Here is a 20,915-nt window from a genome sequence, read left to right as displayed (position 1 = left end):
TATTTAAGCTTACCTCGCTGATCAGTATGATGTAATCCAATAGCATCTCAGTTTCTTATACCCTCCTTATATACTTAGAAATGATTTTCAGTTTTCTTTTCTGTGAAATAGAATGTTTCCATTCAAAACTTTCCTTATAGCCGATAGTATACATAGTTGTCTGACTGCCAATATTATTAAATTTGGCTGGAATTAAATTGTAGAAGTTAATTTCATAATCTATTTCTAATTCCTCGTTTCATAATCCAATTGTCTGAAGAAAAATAAAGTTTAGATATATATGTACAAAATTAAATTTGAACATGTAGCATCTTTCATCTTACAATTTACATTTAGTAGTTCCTTTCTTTGTTTAATGTTCTTTGGAATTTAATCTTTAGAGCATTGAATTCTATGCTTTTCCATATGTAATCTAGTATATTTATGAATGAAATATGTCTGTTTAGTGTTGGAAGGAAATTTATTTTCTGTTCACAACCTGTTTCTTTATAATTGTTGAACACATTTAATTATTTTCTCAATGTTTCTCACATACAAATTGTTGCAGAATTCATATATGTTGTAAACTTTCAGTATTTGCAGCACAACTGCACAGTCATATTTTATATTACAGTTCTCGATACCCAATGCATGGTTAGAAAAACAGGTACAATATGTATAAGAATTCTGTCTTTTCCTTCAATTTACTATATTAGCTTGTAGTGATCCTCTGTGCTTACTGACTGTAGGGAATACAAATCTGACCTCCTATGAAGCTGTTTAATTGTGTTCTATCATAAACACTTTATCATAAAGTTACCGTTCTATGTTCTTCAAACCAATGTTATCACAACAATATGAATCGGGACTGTTATGCACCATTAATGTCTATTGTATCTTCAATATATTTGAATTTGAAAGTCTTGTAACACTAAACTTTAAATATTTGATACATTTATCATTTCATTTTCCTATTGATAATCTCCTCTCTAATTTATTATTAAATATTCTTATCGTGAAATTAACCTTAATTTATGGCTGTATTTAAACAGTTGTCTGTTGTTAATCAGCAATATTAGTTACACTACATGTATTGAACTGAAGGCATTTAAGCCACAACTCCCCACAATCAGTGAACAGAGATCATGATGTAGATCCCCCGGGATACAGGCTTGGGTTCACTTACTTACCAACAAATATATAAATAACTGGACACAAAATGACTGACGTATAGGTCCTTGTTACTTTCCACCCGTATATATAGCAGGGTCTTCTGTTGTACCTCACCTTGTGCGACCTTATTGAAGCGGTCTTCTCAAAGGTCACTAATATATTACTATTGTGTCCGGCACCTGTGGGTCTGCTTCAGATCACTTGCCAGGGCCAGTAGAAGGGGTCTTTGGACCTATGACTCACTGTATCGCAACTCACAAACTTGTGCACGGGATATGTATCTAAATATATCAAAATAGCATGTACAGAACTGAAGTTGTAACCAGTAATTGTATGGACTTGTGCGGGTGTAATTACACATGTGTAACTAGGAGTCACCATGTTGTGTGTCACATGCACTGTATTGCGCTTCTCTTCTCTACTAGGAATTGAAATCTAAAAACAGATCTGTCTCCTCGGCAAAGAACAGTTTGTGTGGTGAAGGGGTAATCTGTCTTTCATTAGCATGATTCTTCTTGATGTTATTTCCGTTGTCTTTTGTTTATTTTGTTGTTGTTTTTAATTCTTTCATTTTCTTTGTGAAACTATTTGTATTAATTGGTGTCATTTTGATATTTATATTAATAAAATAAAATAACGACTGTTTTCGCATGTCAAGTTTTGTTGCGTGCAGGTTTTGTTGTTCATTAACTTGTTGATGGTTTCTAACGAGAAGGTTTTGATTGATAACTTCATTATCTTGTGAACTTTGAAAATAACACACTGTAAGGACTTTAAGATGGAGTTAATCAGCTGCATATGTCGTGAATACACTTTCAAATGTAGTCATTGGCAGTCCTGTCTAGATACTTTTGAGGCCACTACGGCTATACAAACTATAATTACCCTCCCTTTGATGTTTCTACCTATTGTTCTCAATATGTATGCGTTCAGGGAACACACCATCTCCTTGTAAACATTTTTTTTTGTGTTGATAACGAACAATAATGATTTGTGTTAAACTGTGTGAAAAGGTCATGCCATTCTTCATTTGGAAAACACAGGGTAATTTAGCACCCATGTTGTCTTAAATCACACAAAATATGATTTTATGTAATCTTGAGTCAAATTAATCTTTAATTCTTGATCTGAGGTGAAAATCACTCACTAACTTATTTAAATAAGTGTATGTTTTACCAGCTGATTGTATATTGGATAATTCTTAAGACATGATATACCTATTTAGGTTATATTCACATCAAGTTCATACACTTCGCATTTATCCATGATAGTCGTAAATACCTGCTTGTATTCTACAGTTATCAAAAACATTTATATTTATGTATTGTTTCATGTCATATATTGTCAGACAGTAGCTAGCTTGCTTTTCATGTAAGACAAGTTTATGAAAAATATCTAGAAGCTTTTAAATTAAATTTACCGGGTAGTATTGATTCAACAGTTTTGTTTCCAAAAGAAAAGGAAGCCATTAAGGCTCTGTATTTATTTGGATGAACAAGTATTAGGCTATTTTATACTTAGAATTCAGGCCTGATGGCGGTACTGGTACTCTACGCATGCAATTGGAAGCATTTTTGTTTGGTTACCAGCTTATTTTGTAATGCAGATTTTAGATAGATGTATAGTCTTTTTCACCAGATATAGAATTCATGTGAACACTTAATTTGGTGTTATGGTATTGAGGTGTTTGGTTAACATTTTATTAACACATGTCACAAGTTGCTAAATTGTTGTTTTTACATATTTGTGCAATAATATTCAATAAATTCAGAGATTTCTATGAAATATTAATATAAAGTGTTTAACTTCATTTCAGAAACATTTTAATCTTGTACATACTCAGTGGTTTAACAGTGGTAATCTGGATGGAGTTGTTCATTATGCTTATTATGATTGGTTAAATGATTTGTTTGTAAAACAATTTATGATTTGATTGTTGATGAATAACCAAGGTGGTAGAACTGATGGGTGGTGTTGGAAAGTAGACATACATACAGCCATACAGTTAGATTACAGAATGATGTTAAAATAATTCTTACATTTTTATCCACTTTAAGGAGAAATCAGATATAGAGACCAGAGAAGCTCGCAAGCTGTACGAACCTCTCCTGCAGACTGAGGACACTTTTGTCAAGGTACGAATCAGGGTCATCTAATCAAAAACATGCAAACTGAAGACATATGGTATCATCAAGATGTCAATCAATTTTAAATTTTAAAATTCTTTTTATTGGGATTAAATTTTCCTCATAACAGCCAGGGTCACATGAAGACATCTCACCTTCATCACATTGAAGTCTGGAGGGGGACACCTCCCCAATAAAAAATGTAAACCTGGACTCACCCCTGCTTGCAAGGAATAGGGGACAGGACAATGTACCATTGGCTGTTACTGGTGGTCACCAAATCAACCAACAACGGTCTAGGGTGGAATAGTTTTGTTGACATTAGTAACTGTTTATCATTACTTAGGGGCCTTGTTGTTTACAGATCTTAAGACTATTCAAAGGATGTAAAGATTGCTAGCCAACACACTATACTTGAGCTATTCCAGAATATTTGATTTTGACTGAAACTTCAAATGATATGCTAATTTTAGGAAGTTTTCAAATAAGCTGGTATTGAATCAGACTAAAAGCTAATTGGATTTTGAGGTTTGTTGTAGTGACATTCGTAAATGTGCTGTATTGCCCAGGACTATATATAATTATTTATATAACTATAGTATAATTAGTTTGCCATTCTGACTTACTCTCCCACAGAACAGAGTGGAGTTAGATCTTATCAGTAGACTGTTAAACCTTGTCCCACACATAACCAATACACCCTTAATACTTTACCCAGAGTTATACAATAGGGTCTGTCTGCACTCAATATTCTACATTATAATACACCCACCATTTGAAGTGTGATTGTTTTCCTTATTCATTCACACTTACGATTAAAAAGAGTTTTTTCTTATACCAGTACATTCACAAAGATATTTAGAAAATGTTTACACTCTGTGTTTATTGTACATTTGACAATAACAAGGCCAGTCAGTTAAAGGTACATGTGTATTAACACACCCTTGTTACATGTGTATTAACACACCCTTGTTACATGTGTATTAACACACCCTTGTTACATGTGTATTAACACACCCTTGTTACATGTTCAAAGAATTTAATTTTATTTGAAAAATCTCATTTAGCTTTCCAAACAATATTCCCCAGGGATTTGAAACAAATGAATCTGTCAATTATAAAAAGTCATGATCTTACTAAATAAATATCAGATTGGTGATACAAATGGTACTCAGTAAAGAGTTGTTGATTGAACCATTGTTTGTGAGTAGAACCTGGAAGAATACATCACTTACAAAGATGTCATGGAACAGAGGAAGAAGGAGATGCTCCATAAGAAATGGAATGACCGGGTATTTGAGCCCCTCAGAAAGAATATTATTGATGCTATGGACAGTGACGATTGGCCAGAACTTGACCGGCGGAAAAGGGAACTCCACAAACAGTACCTGGAGTTTACCAATCAAAAGGTAGGCACCTCTGGTCTAAAGGTAGGCACCTCTGGTCTAAAGATCTACCAGTACTTATATGTATGCCATTAATTGTACACAATGCAAAGCACATTACTATGTGATTTTTCATTATGGCTACAGGAACACACATGACAATGGATCTATTATATAGTGTTTTACTTGTTTCTTTGCCATGTTAAGTGACACTAGCTCTGTGATTTGACCTTGACTATGATGACCTTCATGACCTCTGTTTTTAATAGGGACATGTGTTTTTGGACACAATGGATCCAGAGGAGTACTACGCCCAGGCACTGAATGGCCACCGTCCTGCACCCATCAAGGTAACAATTCTCAGAATGTATTCAAGTCAACATAAAGTACAGATACTTGATGATGAACTTTTTAAATTTTTCATTGTATTCTTTTAAGTTTTAAGAATGACATTCAAAACATTAAAATAAATAAAAAAAAATCAACTTATTTGTGTAGCCAATCATAAATGGTGTTTATATAATAATGTTGAAGTGGTACACCATAGTAATTGAAAAAACAGATGGAGAAAGTTATCTTTATGCTCTATTGTGGGCATGACAATTATGAAGCATTTATAAAAAGGAACCTGCAGACAGTGTTTTACCTATGTTATAAAGTAATCGTATATATGGTCTCAGCATGCATGTGCTAAATGGGACAAGCGGATAGCAGCAGCCAAGAAACACTTTGACCACCAACATTACAAGGTAACAGGTCAATTGTGCTGCCTGTCCACCAGTGCTTCACCTGACCTTTGACCTCTAACCTGTGACCCCCTCACCCACGACCTGAGGTCTTTCAAACACATACACACACCATTTGTTGTGTTTTGATATATTTTGATGTTTTGAAATTTCACATTGCTGCAAACTTCCCTGTAAAACTGGTATATCCTCTAAAGTTTCCCTGTTTGATTGTCCAATTCTTCACTGAAAAATCTATGGTTTACTGGTGTTTTACCAGCTATTTAACATTTATATCTTTTTCTCTATATCTAAAATCGCACTAAAATGTCTTTTCGCGCCTCTGGTCCCTACTAAAACATTGTATGAGCTTGCTGTTTATGATAACTGGTAGTTACATGTGGCACAAGTGTATCTTTTACCAAAGAATGTGTAAAATCACAGGTGTGCACATGTGTAGGTGTGTGTATAGAGATGTGAACAGGTACTTGTTTAGATCACCTAATTGATGCATGTTATAGAAGTAAGTGTGGAGTCATGCATGAGACTTGTCAGTAGTCTGGTGAAGAGTAGCAGTAGGATACTCTAGACACAATCTCATGTTGATTTTAATTGATTCTTCATAATTTATTCATGTTTTAAAGGTTCCAGATTGTCAAGTTAGTTTTTTTAACAGGTGATTGTTTGGTTATCTACCATGAACAGAGTAGAATGAGACTACCNGACAGACTGGGGGAGGGAATGTCTGGATTTAGACAGACTGGGGGAGGGAATGTCTGGATTTAGACAGACTGGGGGAGGGAATGTCTGGATTTAGACAGACTGGGGGAGGGAATGTCTGGATTTAGACAGACTGGGGGAGGGAATGTCTGGATTTAGACAGACTGGGGGAGGGAATGTCTGGATTTAGACAGACTGGGGGAGGGAATGTCTGGATTTAGACAGACTGGGGGAGGGAATGTCTGGATTTAGACAGACTGGGGGAGGGAATGTCTGGATTTAGACAGACTGGGGGAGGGAATGTCTGGATTTAGACAGACTGGGGGAGGGAATGTCTGGATTTAGACAGACTGGGGGAGGGAATGTCTGGATTTAGACAGACTGGGGGAGGGAATGTCTGGATTTAGACAGACTGGGGGAGGGAATGTCTGGATTTAGACAGACTGGGGGAGGGAATGTCTGGATTTAGACAGACTGGGGGAGGGAATGTCTGGATTTAGACAGACTGGGGGAGGGAATGTCTGGATTTAGACAGACTGGGGGAGGGAATGTCTGGATTTAGACAGACTGGGGGAGGGAATGTCTGGATTTAGACAGACTGGGGGAGGGAATGTCTGGATTTAGACAGACTGGGGGAGGGAATGTCTGGATTTAGACAGACTGGGGGAGGGAATGTCTGGATTTAGACAGACTGGGGGAGGGAATGTCTGGATTTAGACAGACTGGGGGAGGGAATGTCTGGATTTAGACAGACTGGGGGAGGGAATGTCTGGATTTAGACAGACTGGGGGAGGGAATGTCTGGATTTAGACAGACTGGGGGAGGGAATGTCTGGATTTAGACAGACTGGGGGAGGGAATGTCTGGATTTAGACAGACTGGGGGAGGGAATGTCTGGATTTAGACAGACTGGGGGAGGGAATGTCTGGATTTAGACAGACTGGGGGAGGGAATGTCTGGATTTAGACAGACTGGGGGAGGGAATGTCTGGATTTAGACAGACTGGGGGAGGGAATGTCTGGATTTAGACAGACTGGGGGAGGGAATGTCTGGATTTAGACAGACTGGGGGAGGGAATGTCTGGATTTAGACAGACTGGGGGAGGGAATGTCTGGATTTAGACAGACTGGGGGAGGGAATGTCTGGATTTAGACAGACTGGGGGAGGGAATGTCTGGATTTAGACAGACTGGGGGAGGGAATGTCTGGATTTAGACAGACTGGGGGAGGGAATGTCTGGATTTAGACAGACTGGGGGAGGGAATGTCTGGATTTAGACAGACTGGGGGAGGGAATGTCTGGATTTAGACAGACTGGGGGAGGGAATGTCTGGATTTAGACAGACTGGGGGAGGGAATGTCTGGATTTAGACAGACTGGGGGAGGGAATGTCTGGATTTAGACAGACTGGGGGAGGGAATGTCTGGATTTAGACAGACTGGGGGAGGGAATGTCTGGATTTAGACAGACTGGGGGAGGGAATGTCTGGATTTAGACAGACTGGGGGAGGGAATGTCTGGATTTAGACAGACTGGGGGAGGGAATGTCTGGATTTAGACAGACTGGGGGAGGGAATGTCTGGATTTAGACAGACTGGGGGAGGGAATGTCTGGATTTAGACAGACTGGGGGAGGGAATGTCTGGATTTAGACAGACTGGGGGAGGGAATGTCTGGATTTAGACAGACTGGGGGAGGGAATGTCTGGATTTAGACAGACTGGGGGAGGGAATGTCTGGATTTAGACAGACTGGGGGAGGGAATGTCTGGATTTAGACAGACTGGGGGAGGGAATGTCTGGATTTAGACAGACTGGGGGAGGGAATGTCTGGATTTAGACAGACTGGGGGAGGGAATGTCTGGATTTAGACAGACTGGGGGAGGGAATGTCTGGATTTAGACAGACTGGGGGAGGGAATGTCTGGATTTAGACAGACTGGGGGAGGGAATGTCTGGATTTAGACAGACTGGGGGAGGGAATGTCTGGATTTAGACAGACTGGGGGAGGGAATGTCTGGATTTAGACAGACTGGGGGAGGGAATGTCTGGATTTAGACAGACTGGGGGAGGGAATGTCTGGATTTAGACAGACTGGGGGAGGGAATGTCTGGATTTAGACAGACTGGGGGAGGGAATGTCTGGATTTAGACAGACTGGGGGAGGGAATGTCTGGATTTAGACAGACTGGGGGAGGGAATGTCTGGATTTAGACAGACTGGGGGAGGGAATGTCTGGATTTAGACAGACTGGGGGAGGGAATGTCTGGATTTAGACAGACTGGGGGAGGGAATGTCTGGATTTAGACAGACTGGGGGAGGGAATGTCTGGATTTAGACAGACTGGGGGAGGGAATGTCTGGATTTAGACAGACTGGGGGAGGGAATGTCTGGATTTAGACAGACTGGGGGAGGGAATGTCTGGATTTAGACAGACTGGGGGAGGGAATGTCTGGATTTAGACAGACTGGGGGAGGGAATGTCTGGATTTAGACAGACTGGGGGAGGGAATGTCTGGATTTAGACAGACTGGGGGAGGGAATGTCTGGATTTAGACAGACTGGGGGAGGGAATGTCTGGATTTAGACAGACTGGGGGAGGGAATGTCTGGATTTAGACAGACTGGGGGAGGGAATGTCTGGATTTAGACAGACTGGGGGAGGGAATGTCTGGATTTAGACAGACTGGGGGAGGGAATGTCTGGATTTAGACAGACTGGGGGAGGGAATGTCTGGATTTAGACAGACTGGGGGAGGGAATGTCTGGATTTAGACAGACTGGGGGAGGGAATGTCTGGATTTAGACAGACTGGGGGAGGGAATGTCTGGATTTAGACAGACTGGGGGAGGGAATGTCTGGATTTAGACAGACTGGGGGAGGGAATGTCTGGATTTAGACAGACTGGGGGAGGGAATGTCTGGATTTAGACAGACTGGGGGAGGGAATGTCTGGATTTAGACAGACTGGGGGAGGGAATGTCTGGATTTAGACAGACTGGGGGAGGGAATGTCTGGATTTAGACAGACTGGGGGAGGGAATGTCTGGATTTAGACAGACTGGGGGAGGGAATGTCTGGATTTAGACAGACTGGGGGAGGGAATGTCTGGATTTAGACAGACTGGGGGAGGGAATGTCTGGATTTAGACAGACTGGGGGAGGGAATGTCTGGATTTAGACAGACTGGGGGAGGGAATGTCTGGATTTAGACAGACTGGGGGAGGGAATGTCTGGATTTAGACAGACTGGGGGAGGGAATGTCTGGATTTAGACAGACTGGGGGAGGGAATGTCTGGATTTAGACAGACTGGGGGAGGGAATGTCTGGATTTAGACAGACTGGGGGAGGGAATGTCTGGATTTAGACAGACTGGGGGAGGGAATGTCTGGATTTAGACAGACTGGGGGAGGGAATGTCTGGATTTAGACAGACTGGGGGAGGGAATGTCTGGATTTAGACAGACTGGGGGAGGGAATGTCTGGATTTAGACAGACTGGGGGAGGGAATGTCTGGATTTAGACAGACTGGGGGAGGGAATGTCTGGATTTAGACAGACTGGGGGAGGGAATGTCTGGATTTAGACAGACTGGGGGAGGGAATGTCTGGATTTAGACAGACTGGGGGAGGGAATGTCTGGATTTAGACAGACTGGGGGAGGGAATGTCTGGATTTAGACAGACTGGGGGAGGGAATGTCTGGATTTAGACAGACTGGGGGAGGGAATGTCTGGATTTAGACAGACTGGGGGAGGGAATGTCTGGATTTAGACAGACTGGGGGAGGGAATGTCTGGATTTAGACAGACTGGGGGAGGGAATGTCTGGATTTAGACAGACTGGGGGAGGGAATGTCTGGATTTAGACAGACTGGGGGAGGGAATGTCTGGATTTAGACAGACTGGGGGAGGGAATGTCTGGATTTAGACAGACTGGGGGAGGGAATGTCTGGATTTAGACAGACTGGGGGAGGGAATGTCTGGATTTAGACAGACTGGGGGAGGGAATGTCTGGATTTAGACAGACTGGGGGAGGGAATGTCTGGATTTAGACAGACTGGGGGAGGGAATGTCTGGATTTAGACAGACTGGGGGAGGGAATGTCTGGATTTAGACAGACTGGGGGAGGGAATGTCTGGATTTAGACAGACTGGGGGAGGGAATGTCTGGATTTAGACAGACTGGGGGAGGGAATGTCTGGATTTAGACAGACTGGGGGAGGGAATGTCTGGATTTAGACAGACTGGGGGAGGGAATGTCTGGATTTAGACAGACTGGGGGAGGGAATGTCTGGATTTAGACAGACTGGGGGAGGGAATGTCTGGATTTAGACAGACTGGGGGAGGGAATGTCTGGATTTAGACAGACTGGGGGAGGGAATGTCTGGATTTAGACAGACTGGGGGAGGGAATGTCTGGATTTAGACAGACTGGGGGAGGGAATGTCTGGATTTAGACAGACTGGGGGAGGGAATGTCTGGATTTAGACAGACTGGGGGAGGGAATGTCTGGATTTAGACAGACTGGGGGAGGGAATGTCTGGATTTAGACAGACTGGGGGAGGGAATGTCTGGATTTAGACAGACTGGGGGAGGGAATGTCTGGATTTAGACAGACTGGGGGAGGGAATGTCTGGATTTAGACAGACTGGGGGAGGGAATGTCTGGATTTAGACAGACTGGGGGAGGGAATGTCTGGATTTAGACAGACTGGGGGAGGGAATGTCTGGATTTAGACAGACTGGGGGAGGGAATGTCTGGATTTAGACAGACTGGGGGAGGGAATGTCTGGATTTAGACAGACTGGGGGAGGGAATGTCTGGATTTAGACAGACTGGGGGAGGGAATGTCTGGATTTAGACAGACTGGGGGAGGGAATGTCTGGATTTAGACAGACTGGGGGAGGGAATGTCTGGATTTAGACAGACTGGGGGAGGGAATGTCTGGATTTAGACAGACTGGGGGAGGGAATGTCTGGATTTAGACAGACTGGGGGAGGGAATGTCTGGATTTAGACAGACTGGGGGAGGGAATGTCTGGATTTAGACAGACTGGGGGAGGGAATGTCTGGATTTAGACAGACTGGGGGAGGGAATGTCTGGATTTAGACAGACTGGGGGAGGGAATGTCTGGATTTAGACAGACTGGGGGAGGGAATGTCTGGATTTAGACAGACTGGGGGAGGGAATGTCTGGATTTAGACAGACTGGGGGAGGGAATGTCTGGATTTAGACAGACTGGGGGAGGGAATGTCTGGATTTAGACAGACTGGGGGAGGGAATGTCTGGATTTAGACAGACTGGGGGAGGGAATGTCTGGATTTAGACAGACTGGGGGAGGGAATGTCTGGATTTAGACAGACTGGGGGAGGGAATGTCTGGATTTAGACAGACTGGGGGAGGGAATGTCTGGATTTAGACAGACTGGGGGAGGGAATGTCTGGATTTAGACAGACTGGGGGAGGGAATGTCTGGATTTAGACAGACTGGGGGAGGGAATGTCTGGATTTAGACAGACTGGGGGAGGGAATGTCTGGATTTAGACAGACTGGGGGAGGGAATGTCTGGATTTAGACAGACTGGGGGAGGGAATGTCTGGATTTAGACAGACTGGGGGAGGGAATGTCTGGATTTAGACAGACTGGGGGAGGGAATGTCTGGATTTAGACAGACTGGGGGAGGGAATGTCTGGATTTAGACAGACTGGGGGAGGGAATGTCTGGATTTAGACAGACTGGGGGAGGGAATGTCTGGATTTAGACAGACTGGGGGAGGGAATGTCTGGATTTAGACAGACTGGGGGAGGGAATGTCTGGATTTAGACAGACTGGGGGAGGGAATGTCTGGATTTAGACAGACTGGGGGAGGGAATGTCTGGATTTAGACAGACTGGGGGAGGGAATGTCTGGATTTAGACAGACTGGGGGAGGGAATGTCTGGATTTAGACAGACTGGGGGAGGGAATGTCTGGATTTAGACAGACTGGGGGAGGGAATGTCTGGATTTAGACAGACTGGGGGAGGGAATGTCTGGATTTAGACAGACTGGGGGAGGGAATGTCTGGATTTAGACAGACTGGGGGAGGGAATGTCTGGATTTAGACAGACTGGGGGAGGGAATGTCTGGATTTAGACAGACTGGGGGAGGGAATGTCTGGATTTAGACAGACTGGGGGAGGGAATGTCTGGATTTAGACAGACTGGGGGAGGGAATGTCTGGATTTAGACAGACTGGGGGAGGGAATGTCTGGATTTAGACAGACTGGGGGAGGGAATGTCTGGATTTAGACAGACTGGGGGAGGGAATGTCTGGATTTAGACAGACTGGGGGAGGGAATGTCTGGATTTAGACAGACTGGGGGAGGGAATGTCTGGATTTAGACAGACTGGGGGAGGGAATGTCTGGATTTAGACAGACTGGGGGAGGGAATGTCTGGATTTAGACAGACTGGGGGAGGGAATGTCTGGATTTAGACAGACTGGGGGAGGGAATGTCTGGATTTAGACAGACTGGGGGAGGGAATGTCTGGATTTAGACAGACTGGGGGAGGGAATGTCTGGATTTAGACAGACTGGGGGAGGGAATGTCTGGATTTAGACAGACTGGGGGAGGGAATGTCTGGATTTAGACAGACTGGGGGAGGGAATGTCTGGATTTAGACAGACTGGGGGAGGGAATGTCTGGATTTAGACAGACTGGGGGAGGGAATGTCTGGATTTAGACAGACTGGGGGAGGGAATGTCTGGATTTAGACAGACTGGGGGAGGGAATGTCTGGATTTAGACAGACTGGGGGAGGGAATGTCTGGATTTAGACAGACTGGGGGAGGGAATGTCTGGATTTAGACAGACTGGGGGAGGGAATGTCTGGATTTAGACAGACTGGGGGAGGGAATGTCTGGATTTAGACAGACTGGGGGAGGGAATGTCTGGATTTAGACAGACTGGGGGAGGGAATGTCTGGATTTAGACAGACTGGGGGAGGGAATGTCTGGATTTAGACAGACTGGGGGAGGGAATGTCTGGATTTAGACAGACTGGGGGAGGGAATGTCTGGATTTAGACAGACTGGGGGAGGGAATGTCTGGATTTAGACAGACTGGGGGAGGGAATGTCTGGATTTAGACAGACTGGGGGAGGGAATGTCTGGATTTAGACAGACTGGGGGAGGGAATGTCTGGATTTAGACAGACTGGGGGAGGGAATGTCTGGATTTAGACAGACTGGGGGAGGGAATGTCTGGATTTAGACAGACTGGGGGAGGGAATGTCTGGATTTAGACAGACTGGGGGAGGGAATGTCTGGATTTAGACAGACTGGGGGAGGGAATGTCTGGATTTAGACAGACTGGGGGAGGGAATGTCTGGATTTAGACAGACTGGGGGAGGGAATGTCTGGATTTAGACAGACTGGGGGAGGGAATGTCTGGATTTAGACAGACTGGGGGAGGGAATGTCTGGATTTAGACAGACTGGGGGAGGGAATGTCTGGATTTAGACAGACTGGGGGAGGGAATGTCTGGATTTAGACAGACTGGGGGAGGGAATGTCTGGATTTAGACAGACTGGGGGAGGGAATGTCTGGATTTAGACAGACTGGGGGAGGGAATGTCTGGATTTAGACAGACTGGGGGAGGGAATGTCTGGATTTAGACAGACTGGGGGAGGGAATGTCTGGATTTAGACAGACTGGGGGAGGGAATGTCTGGATTTAGACAGACTGGGGGAGGGAATGTCTGGATTTAGACAGACTGGGGGAGGGAATGTCTGGATTTAGACAGACTGGGGGAGGGAATGTCTGGATTTAGACAGACTGGGGGAGGGAATGTCTGGATTTAGACAGACTGGGGGAGGGAATGTCTGGATTTAGACAGACTGGGGGAGGGAATGTCTGGATTTAGACAGACTGGGGGAGGGAATGTCTGGATTTAGACAGACTGGGGGAGGGAATGTCTGGATTTAGACAGACTGGGGGAGGGAATGTCTGGATTTAGACAGACTGGGGGAGGGAATGTCTGGATTTAGACAGACTGGGGGAGGGAATGTCTGGATTTAGACAGACTGGGGGAGGGAATGTCTGGATTTAGACAGACTGGGGGAGGGAATGTCTGGATTTAGACAGACTGGGGGAGGGAATGTCTGGATTTAGACAGACTGGGGGAGGGAATGTCTGGATTTAGACAGACTGGGGGAGGGAATGTCTGGATTTAGACAGACTGGGGGAGGGAATGTCTGGATTTAGACAGACTGGGGGAGGGAATGTCTGGATTTAGACAGACTGGGGGAGGGAATGTCTGGATTTAGACAGACTGGGGGAGGGAATGTCTGGATTTAGACAGACTGGGGGAGGGAATGTCTGGATTTAGACAGACTGGGGGAGGGAATGTCTGGATTTAGACAGACTGGGGGAGGGAATGTCTGGATTTAGACAGACTGGGGGAGGGAATGTCTGGATTTAGACAGACTGGGGGAGGGAATGTCTGGATTTAGACAGACTGGGGGAGGGAATGTCTGGATTTAGACAGACTGGGGGAGGGAATGTCTGGATTTAGACAGACTGGGGGAGGGAATGTCTGGATTTAGACAGACTGGGGGAGGGAATGTCTGGATTTAGACAGACTGGGGGAGGGAATGTCTGGATTTAGACAGACTGGGGGAGGGAATGTCTGGATTTAGACAGACTGGGGGAGGGAATGTCTGGATTTAGACAGACTGGGGGAGGGAATGTCTGGATTTAGACAGACTGGGGGAGGGAATGTCTGGATTTAGACAGACTGGGGGAGGGAATGTCTGGATTTAGACAGACTGGGGGAGGGAATGTCTGGATTTAGACAGACTGGGGGAGGGAATGTCTGGATTTAGACAGACTGGGGGAGGGAATGTCTGGATTTAGACAGACTGGGGGAGGGAATGTCTGGATTTAGACAGACTGGGGGAGGGAATGTCTGGATTTAGACAGACTGGGGGAGGGAATGTCTGGATTTAGACAGACTGGGGGAGGGAATGTCTGGATTTAGACAGACTGGGGGAGGGAATGTCTGGATTTAGACAGACTGGGGGAGGGAATGTCTGGATTTAGACAGACTGGGGGAGGGAATGTCTGGATTTAGACAGACTGGGGGAGGGAATGTCTGGATTTAGACAGACTGGGGGAGGGAATGTCTGGATTTAGACAGACTGGGGGAGGGAATGTCTGGATTTAGACAGACTGGGGGAGGGAATGTCTGGATTTAGACAGACTGGGGGAGGGAATGTCTGGATTTAGACAGACTGGGGGAGGGAATGTCTGGATTTAGACAGACTGGGGGAGGGAATGTCTGGATTTAGACAGACTGGGGGAGGGAATGTCTGGATTTAGACAGACTGGGGGAGGGAATGTCTGGATTTAGACAGACTGGGGGAGGGAATGTCTGGATTTAGACAGACTGGGGGAGGGAATGTCTGGATTTAGACAGACTGGGGGAGGGAATGTCTGGATTTAGACAGACTGGGGGAGGGAATGTCTGGATTTAGACAGACTGGGGGAGGGAATGTCTGGATTTAGACAGACTGGGGGAGGGAATGTCTGGATTTAGACAGACTGGGGGAGGGAATGTCTGGATTTAGACAGACTGGGGGAGGGAATGTCTGGATTTAGACAGACTGGGGGAGGGAATGTCTGGATTTAGACAGACTGGGGGAGGGAATGTCTGGATTTAGACAGACTGGGGGAGGGAATGTCTGGATTTAGACAGACTGGGGGAGGGAATGTCTGGATTTAGACAGACTGGGGGAGGGAATGTCTGGATTTAGACAGACTGGGGGAGGGAATGTCTGGATTTAGACAGACTGGGGGAGGGAATGTCTGGATTTAGACAGACTGGGGGAGGGAATGTCTGGATTTAGACTGACTGGGGGAGTGAATGTCTGGATTTAGACTGATTGGGGGAGGGAATGTCTGGATTTAGACTGACTGGGGAGAGAATGTCTTGATTTAGATTAACTGGAGGAGAGAAAGTCTAGATTTAGACAGACTTGGGGAGGGAATGTCTGGATTTAGATTAACTGGAGAAGAGAAAGTCTGGATTTAGACTGACGGGGGAGGAAATGTCTGGATTTAGACTGACTGGGGGAGGGAATGTCTGGATTTAGACTGACTGGGGGAGTGAATGTCTGGATTTAGACTGATTGGGGGAGGGAATGTCTGGATTTAGACTGACTGGGGAGAGAATGTCTTGATTTAGATTAACTGGAGGAGAGAAAGTCTAGATTTAGACAGACTTGGGGAGGGAATGTCTGGATTTAGATTAACTGGAGAAGAGAAAGTCTGGATTTAGACTGACGGGGGAGGAAATGTCTGGATTTAGACTGACTGGGGGAGGGAATGTCTGGATTTAGACTGACTGGGGGAGAGAATGTCTGGATTTAGGCTGATTGGGGAGGGAATGTCTGGACTTAAACTGACTGGAGGAGGGAATGTCTTGATTAAGACAAACTGGGGGAGGGAATGTCTGAATTTAGACAAACTGGGGGAGGGAATGTCTGAATTTAGACAAACTGGGGGAGGGAATGTCTGAATTTAGACATACTGGGGGAGGGAATGTCTGAATTTAGCTACAGACGGTGACTAGGGATTAAAAGACCTTAGTGACCAGTCATTCATTATGTCTGGATTTAGATAGACTGTGGGCAGTTTAGGATATGATGTGACTAAATTCTATGATTAGTGGTGTCAGGTAGGACAGACTATGCTGTCAGGTATGTCAACAATGTCCTTGTATGTTAAATGTTATTGCCGTCATCAGTTCTAACACACTGGCAAAGCTGTTCATGTAACCGGGTGGTGGTTCTGTGTTCCATGTGTTAGACTACAACTTTACAAGGAGTGGTTGATATTGAATGCTTCAGGAGACTATAGCATATTAACATTGGTTGGACAACATATTACAAATGTTTGTATAGAATATATGTGTCACTTGTACAAGTTAATGTCATTTCTTTTTTCATCACCTTTTGATCACCCTGTATGTCACAGTGCATCCAAGAAAACACTAGATGTAGATGTCGTACTTTTTGAAGTCCTTTTAAAATATGATTGTGCAAGTTTGAAATGGAATAAGAAAAAAAAAGGTGTTAAAAAAATAACTCTTAAGTGTAAAGGCTACTAGTAGTAACTGTTCACAGCAATTTTGTCTTAATTAAATTGAGTTCATTAACAGAGATAAAATATTCACCTGTAGAATCAGTCTGGACTATTTGATGTAATTTGTAGACGAATTGTAGAGATATGGTTATAATAACTCTGGGTGATAATCTTTGTGTAGAAATCTCTGTCTTCTCATTGTCCTGACAGCATCTAATTTCAGAAAATATACATCCTCATGATGTATAACCAGCTTTTAAGGCTGATACAATGTCTGTATATATATGTAAGACATCAACTTCTCATTTCCACCCTAAACCTGCTTCAGGTGTCTACCGCTGCGCTGAGGGATCCATTGTTGTCTCAGGGGAGACAACGCAGTGCTGAGGACAGGACTATCCTTCGCTGTATCACTGGCTATAGTTATACAGACAAGGACCTTGAACAAGTCAAGTTACCTCCCTTGCCTCTGGTGCCACTTGGTCGTCATGGCACAGATAGCCTCAAGTGGCTAGAAATGCCACTGCACAACATCGAAAGTACACCTCGCATGGCCAGCAGGTAAATGAAGAAAAAAAACTATAGATTAAGGGGAAAAAATTCAGCAACAACAGATTTATAAACGTGTAAGCTTTTAACAGGATGATATTATGAATGGTCTTCATGTGGCCCAGAAATCACATACGATCATGTATTTTATTCATAATACAATATGTGGCCTTCAAATTCTTAGTATAAAGTCAAAAGCTATTTTGTTTATTACATTTCAGGCGTCGAATGCGAGGCACATTTAACACAAGTAACTTAGACTATAGAGCCTGGGAAGATACACCCCAGGACAACTACCAACGCTACAAGGAAATGCAGATACAGAGGAAACGAATATTCCAGGAAACTCCACCTTTTGAGAAACCCAAAAAGAATGTGCGCATAATACCCCCAAATCCTCCCAGCCAAGAGCTAATGTGTGAGTTCAAAGAGCCACATCCTCCGCTACAGCCACACCCACCTGTGACAGCACCTCCAGAAACGTTGGCTGTCAAAGCCGTACAATTCACTGACAGTGTACCAATGGCTGTGGAGTCCTCTTAATGTTGTGTGATAAGGTCCTGTTATACATACCATGTAAAGCATTTATTGTACCCAAACATTCCACAAGCGATCACAATTAAATTGTACAGACCCGTTATCGTTAACTGTTATGAGTGATATTTTTGTAGCCAGTACTAGCACCTTGTGAAGATCTACCAAACTATCTGTGCCTATAGTGCTGTTCCTCTTGTTTGTTTTGTCCACACTGAATCCCTCACAAGTAGAAGCTACAGAAGGACTTAATTGTCTTTATAGTGTCAAAGTGATGATGCATTTTGATGACAGTATTCTTAATTATTTTTTTTGCTTTATATAAGTAACTTGGCATGTAAATAATTTTAAGATTGTTACCAGTAAATTTGGGAATGAAAACAAATTACAAACTTAAATTCAAATTATTTCTGATACTCAAAAATATATATGATTAGAAAGGTTCTCATACACAGCTTTGAAGCTTTTGGGAGTTGCACAACTTAGCTGTAGAGTAGTTTAGACAGCCTCTTTGTGAGGCTGTATGGTAGATTAGTGCCCACAGTCTCTCGTCCAGTCTGTGGGTAGATGTGTTGAGTGAGTTAGCACGCTGCTATGTACTAGTCATTACTGAACTCAACTTTCCATCCGACCAGTCCGTCCACTGTGATGTCGTCAGGCGACTATCTCTGTCCACACCGCCTCACACTCGTGTCTCCTCAGTCATTCCACTGTTATGTCGTCAGGCGACTGTCTCTGTCCACACTGCCTCACACTCGTGTCTCCTCAGTCATTCCACTTGTACCTCTCGTTTGTCTCCCTTAGTTACTGTTTTAAAATTTCCTCATTCTGTGTGTTCCTATATCTCCCAATAATACACTCAAAATCAACTTTATGATATTGAATATTTACTTTTCTCAAATCTCGAGTGATTCAGGATGTTAATGTATAGTGCATACAGGTATATAAATTATTTTATAATTATAAAAAAAATGTCCATCCATTATGTTAATGTTTTGTTTGTTTTCCTTTTGGATTTTAACTTATTAATGTTTACATTGACCATAGTCACAAATTTGCTCACGTGCTAGGTATTATTATACCAGTTTTACAGCATTAGAATTCACTGTCCAATTATGTTACTACGTCTAACAATATAACCCAAAATACATATCTGTGTGATAAATGTTCCAGTGTTAGAATTCACTGTCCAATTATGTTACTACGTCTAACCATATAACCCAAAATACATATCTGTGTGATAAATGTTCCAGTGTTAGAATTCACTGTCCAATTATGTTACTACGTCTAACCATATAACCCAAAATACATATCTGTGTGATAAATGTTCGAGTGAAAATCCCGTCTTGTTAAAACTGTACGACTTTCTTTTCTTAAATCAAAGTTTGTGTATGATAATGAAATGGTAGTATTATATAATAAAGGGGTTGGATGAGAAGATCGTCCCGTGTTTATATGTCCTTATGATCTAGAAATGTACTGTAACCGTGAGGAGGCATTGTTGCGATCTGGTTTTATACCCTAGCACTTTCAGCAGTCCACCTACAAAGTCCTTGTCCATGGATATAGATTCACCAGAAACTGACCGGGACATGCTAGTAGACAGGAGATATTGTTTCCTTAAGTTAACCATCAATTGGTGCATAATACAATTATGTCCTAGTAATTTATGGCTAAACAGGTTTTAGTTGATAGATAATGAAGCATTACGTGGTGTGATAGAGCCATGTTGAATACTAGTACTAAGTGTTTCACAGTAGCTGGGGAGTTGTTAATGTTTTCAAATTCTATGTTTTGAATTTTTTTCTGTGTTTTGATTTATGTTGAAAGTGTGTATAGTTCTGACCTAGCCACTCGAGGATAACCATCCTTGATGCTATTGTATAACCGAGATCATTTGTAATTACATTTTTTTAAATTTCTATCCGTTTTTCTGATGAATCTCGCTGTGTGACAGTATCGCCTTGCATAACAGCTTCCTGGATTTTTTCTCTATAATTGTATGTTTTGAGTGATGTTCCATTGAGATCCTCGTATTTTAATGTTGACCACCAATGAGGGAGTAGAATTGCTGTAGGGGCGTTATCAATGTTAGAAATCTATGCATTGCTGTTACTTGTCTTGAGCATCTGTGATACATGTATTATTGACTAGCTTGTTGCTGGTTGATTATTTTATGGTAAATAAAAAATTAAAAACTCTTTTTGTTTATAGTGGATTTTTTAACCAGACTGATTTTGACAGTCTCAACATTTAGACAACTTCACCTGAAGCAGCATGTTTGGTTGAATTTCATGCTGATAACAGTTTCGTTCCTTGAGGTAGTATGTTCCATATAAATTCTCGAAATAGATGATGCATCTTATTATGATCGTTTAAAACACGGTAATATTCAGGGGAGATAATTAAAAAGCTTATCTACTCCCAACATGCTGACTTGACACACAACAAACAATAGATTTATTTTGGTAAAATCATTCATTTAGAAATAAAATGTTTTATAGATTTCTTGATCCCTTTACAATTGTCCTGTAAAGCAAATCATATTGATACAAAAATAGTGTTCATTTGCATAATTACAACAAAATGAAAATAGTTACATACCAAACATTTCCTAACCACTAA

General features: G+C 43.1%; 1 protein-coding gene across 9 annotated transcripts in view; it reads left to right on the top strand.

The window, feature by feature from the left end:
- LOC110449831 (protein FAM228B-like) overlaps nucleotides 1–20,491 on the top strand; it is a 40,535-nt gene extending 20,044 nt beyond the window's left edge. For 5 of the 9 annotated variants that reach the window (XM_021496949.1, XM_021496950.1, XM_021496952.1 and 2 more), the window contains 7 exons: nucleotides 1,578–1,637; nucleotides 3,210–3,287; nucleotides 4,490–4,687; nucleotides 4,933–5,013; nucleotides 5,344–5,412; nucleotides 17,536–17,768; nucleotides 17,978–20,491. In XM_021496949.1, the coding sequence (XP_021352624.1) occupies nucleotides 1,578–1,637; nucleotides 3,210–3,287; nucleotides 4,490–4,687; nucleotides 4,933–5,013; nucleotides 5,344–5,412; nucleotides 17,536–17,768; nucleotides 17,978–18,299 (1,041 nt within the window). In that variant the 3' untranslated portion in view covers nucleotides 18,300–20,491. Of the gene's footprint in view, nucleotides 1–613; nucleotides 647–1,577; nucleotides 1,638–3,209; nucleotides 3,288–4,489; nucleotides 4,688–4,932; nucleotides 5,014–5,343; nucleotides 5,413–17,535; nucleotides 17,769–17,977 lie in introns of all 9 variants that reach the window. The other 4 variants (XM_021496953.1, XM_021496954.1, XM_021496955.1 and 1 more) reach the window with 4 other exon arrangements.
- The last annotated feature ends 424 nt before the right edge of the window (nucleotides 20,492–20,915 follow it).

Source organism: Mizuhopecten yessoensis, unplaced genomic scaffold (assembly GCF_002113885.1).
Source record: "Mizuhopecten yessoensis strain PY_sf001 unplaced genomic scaffold, ASM211388v2 scaffold4823, whole genome shotgun sequence".
Taxonomy (NCBI): Eukaryota; Metazoa; Mollusca; class Bivalvia; order Pectinida; family Pectinidae; genus Mizuhopecten; species Mizuhopecten yessoensis.
The sequence above is the reverse complement of the archived record's forward strand: the minus strand, read 5'-3'. Positions and strand labels throughout refer to the sequence as shown.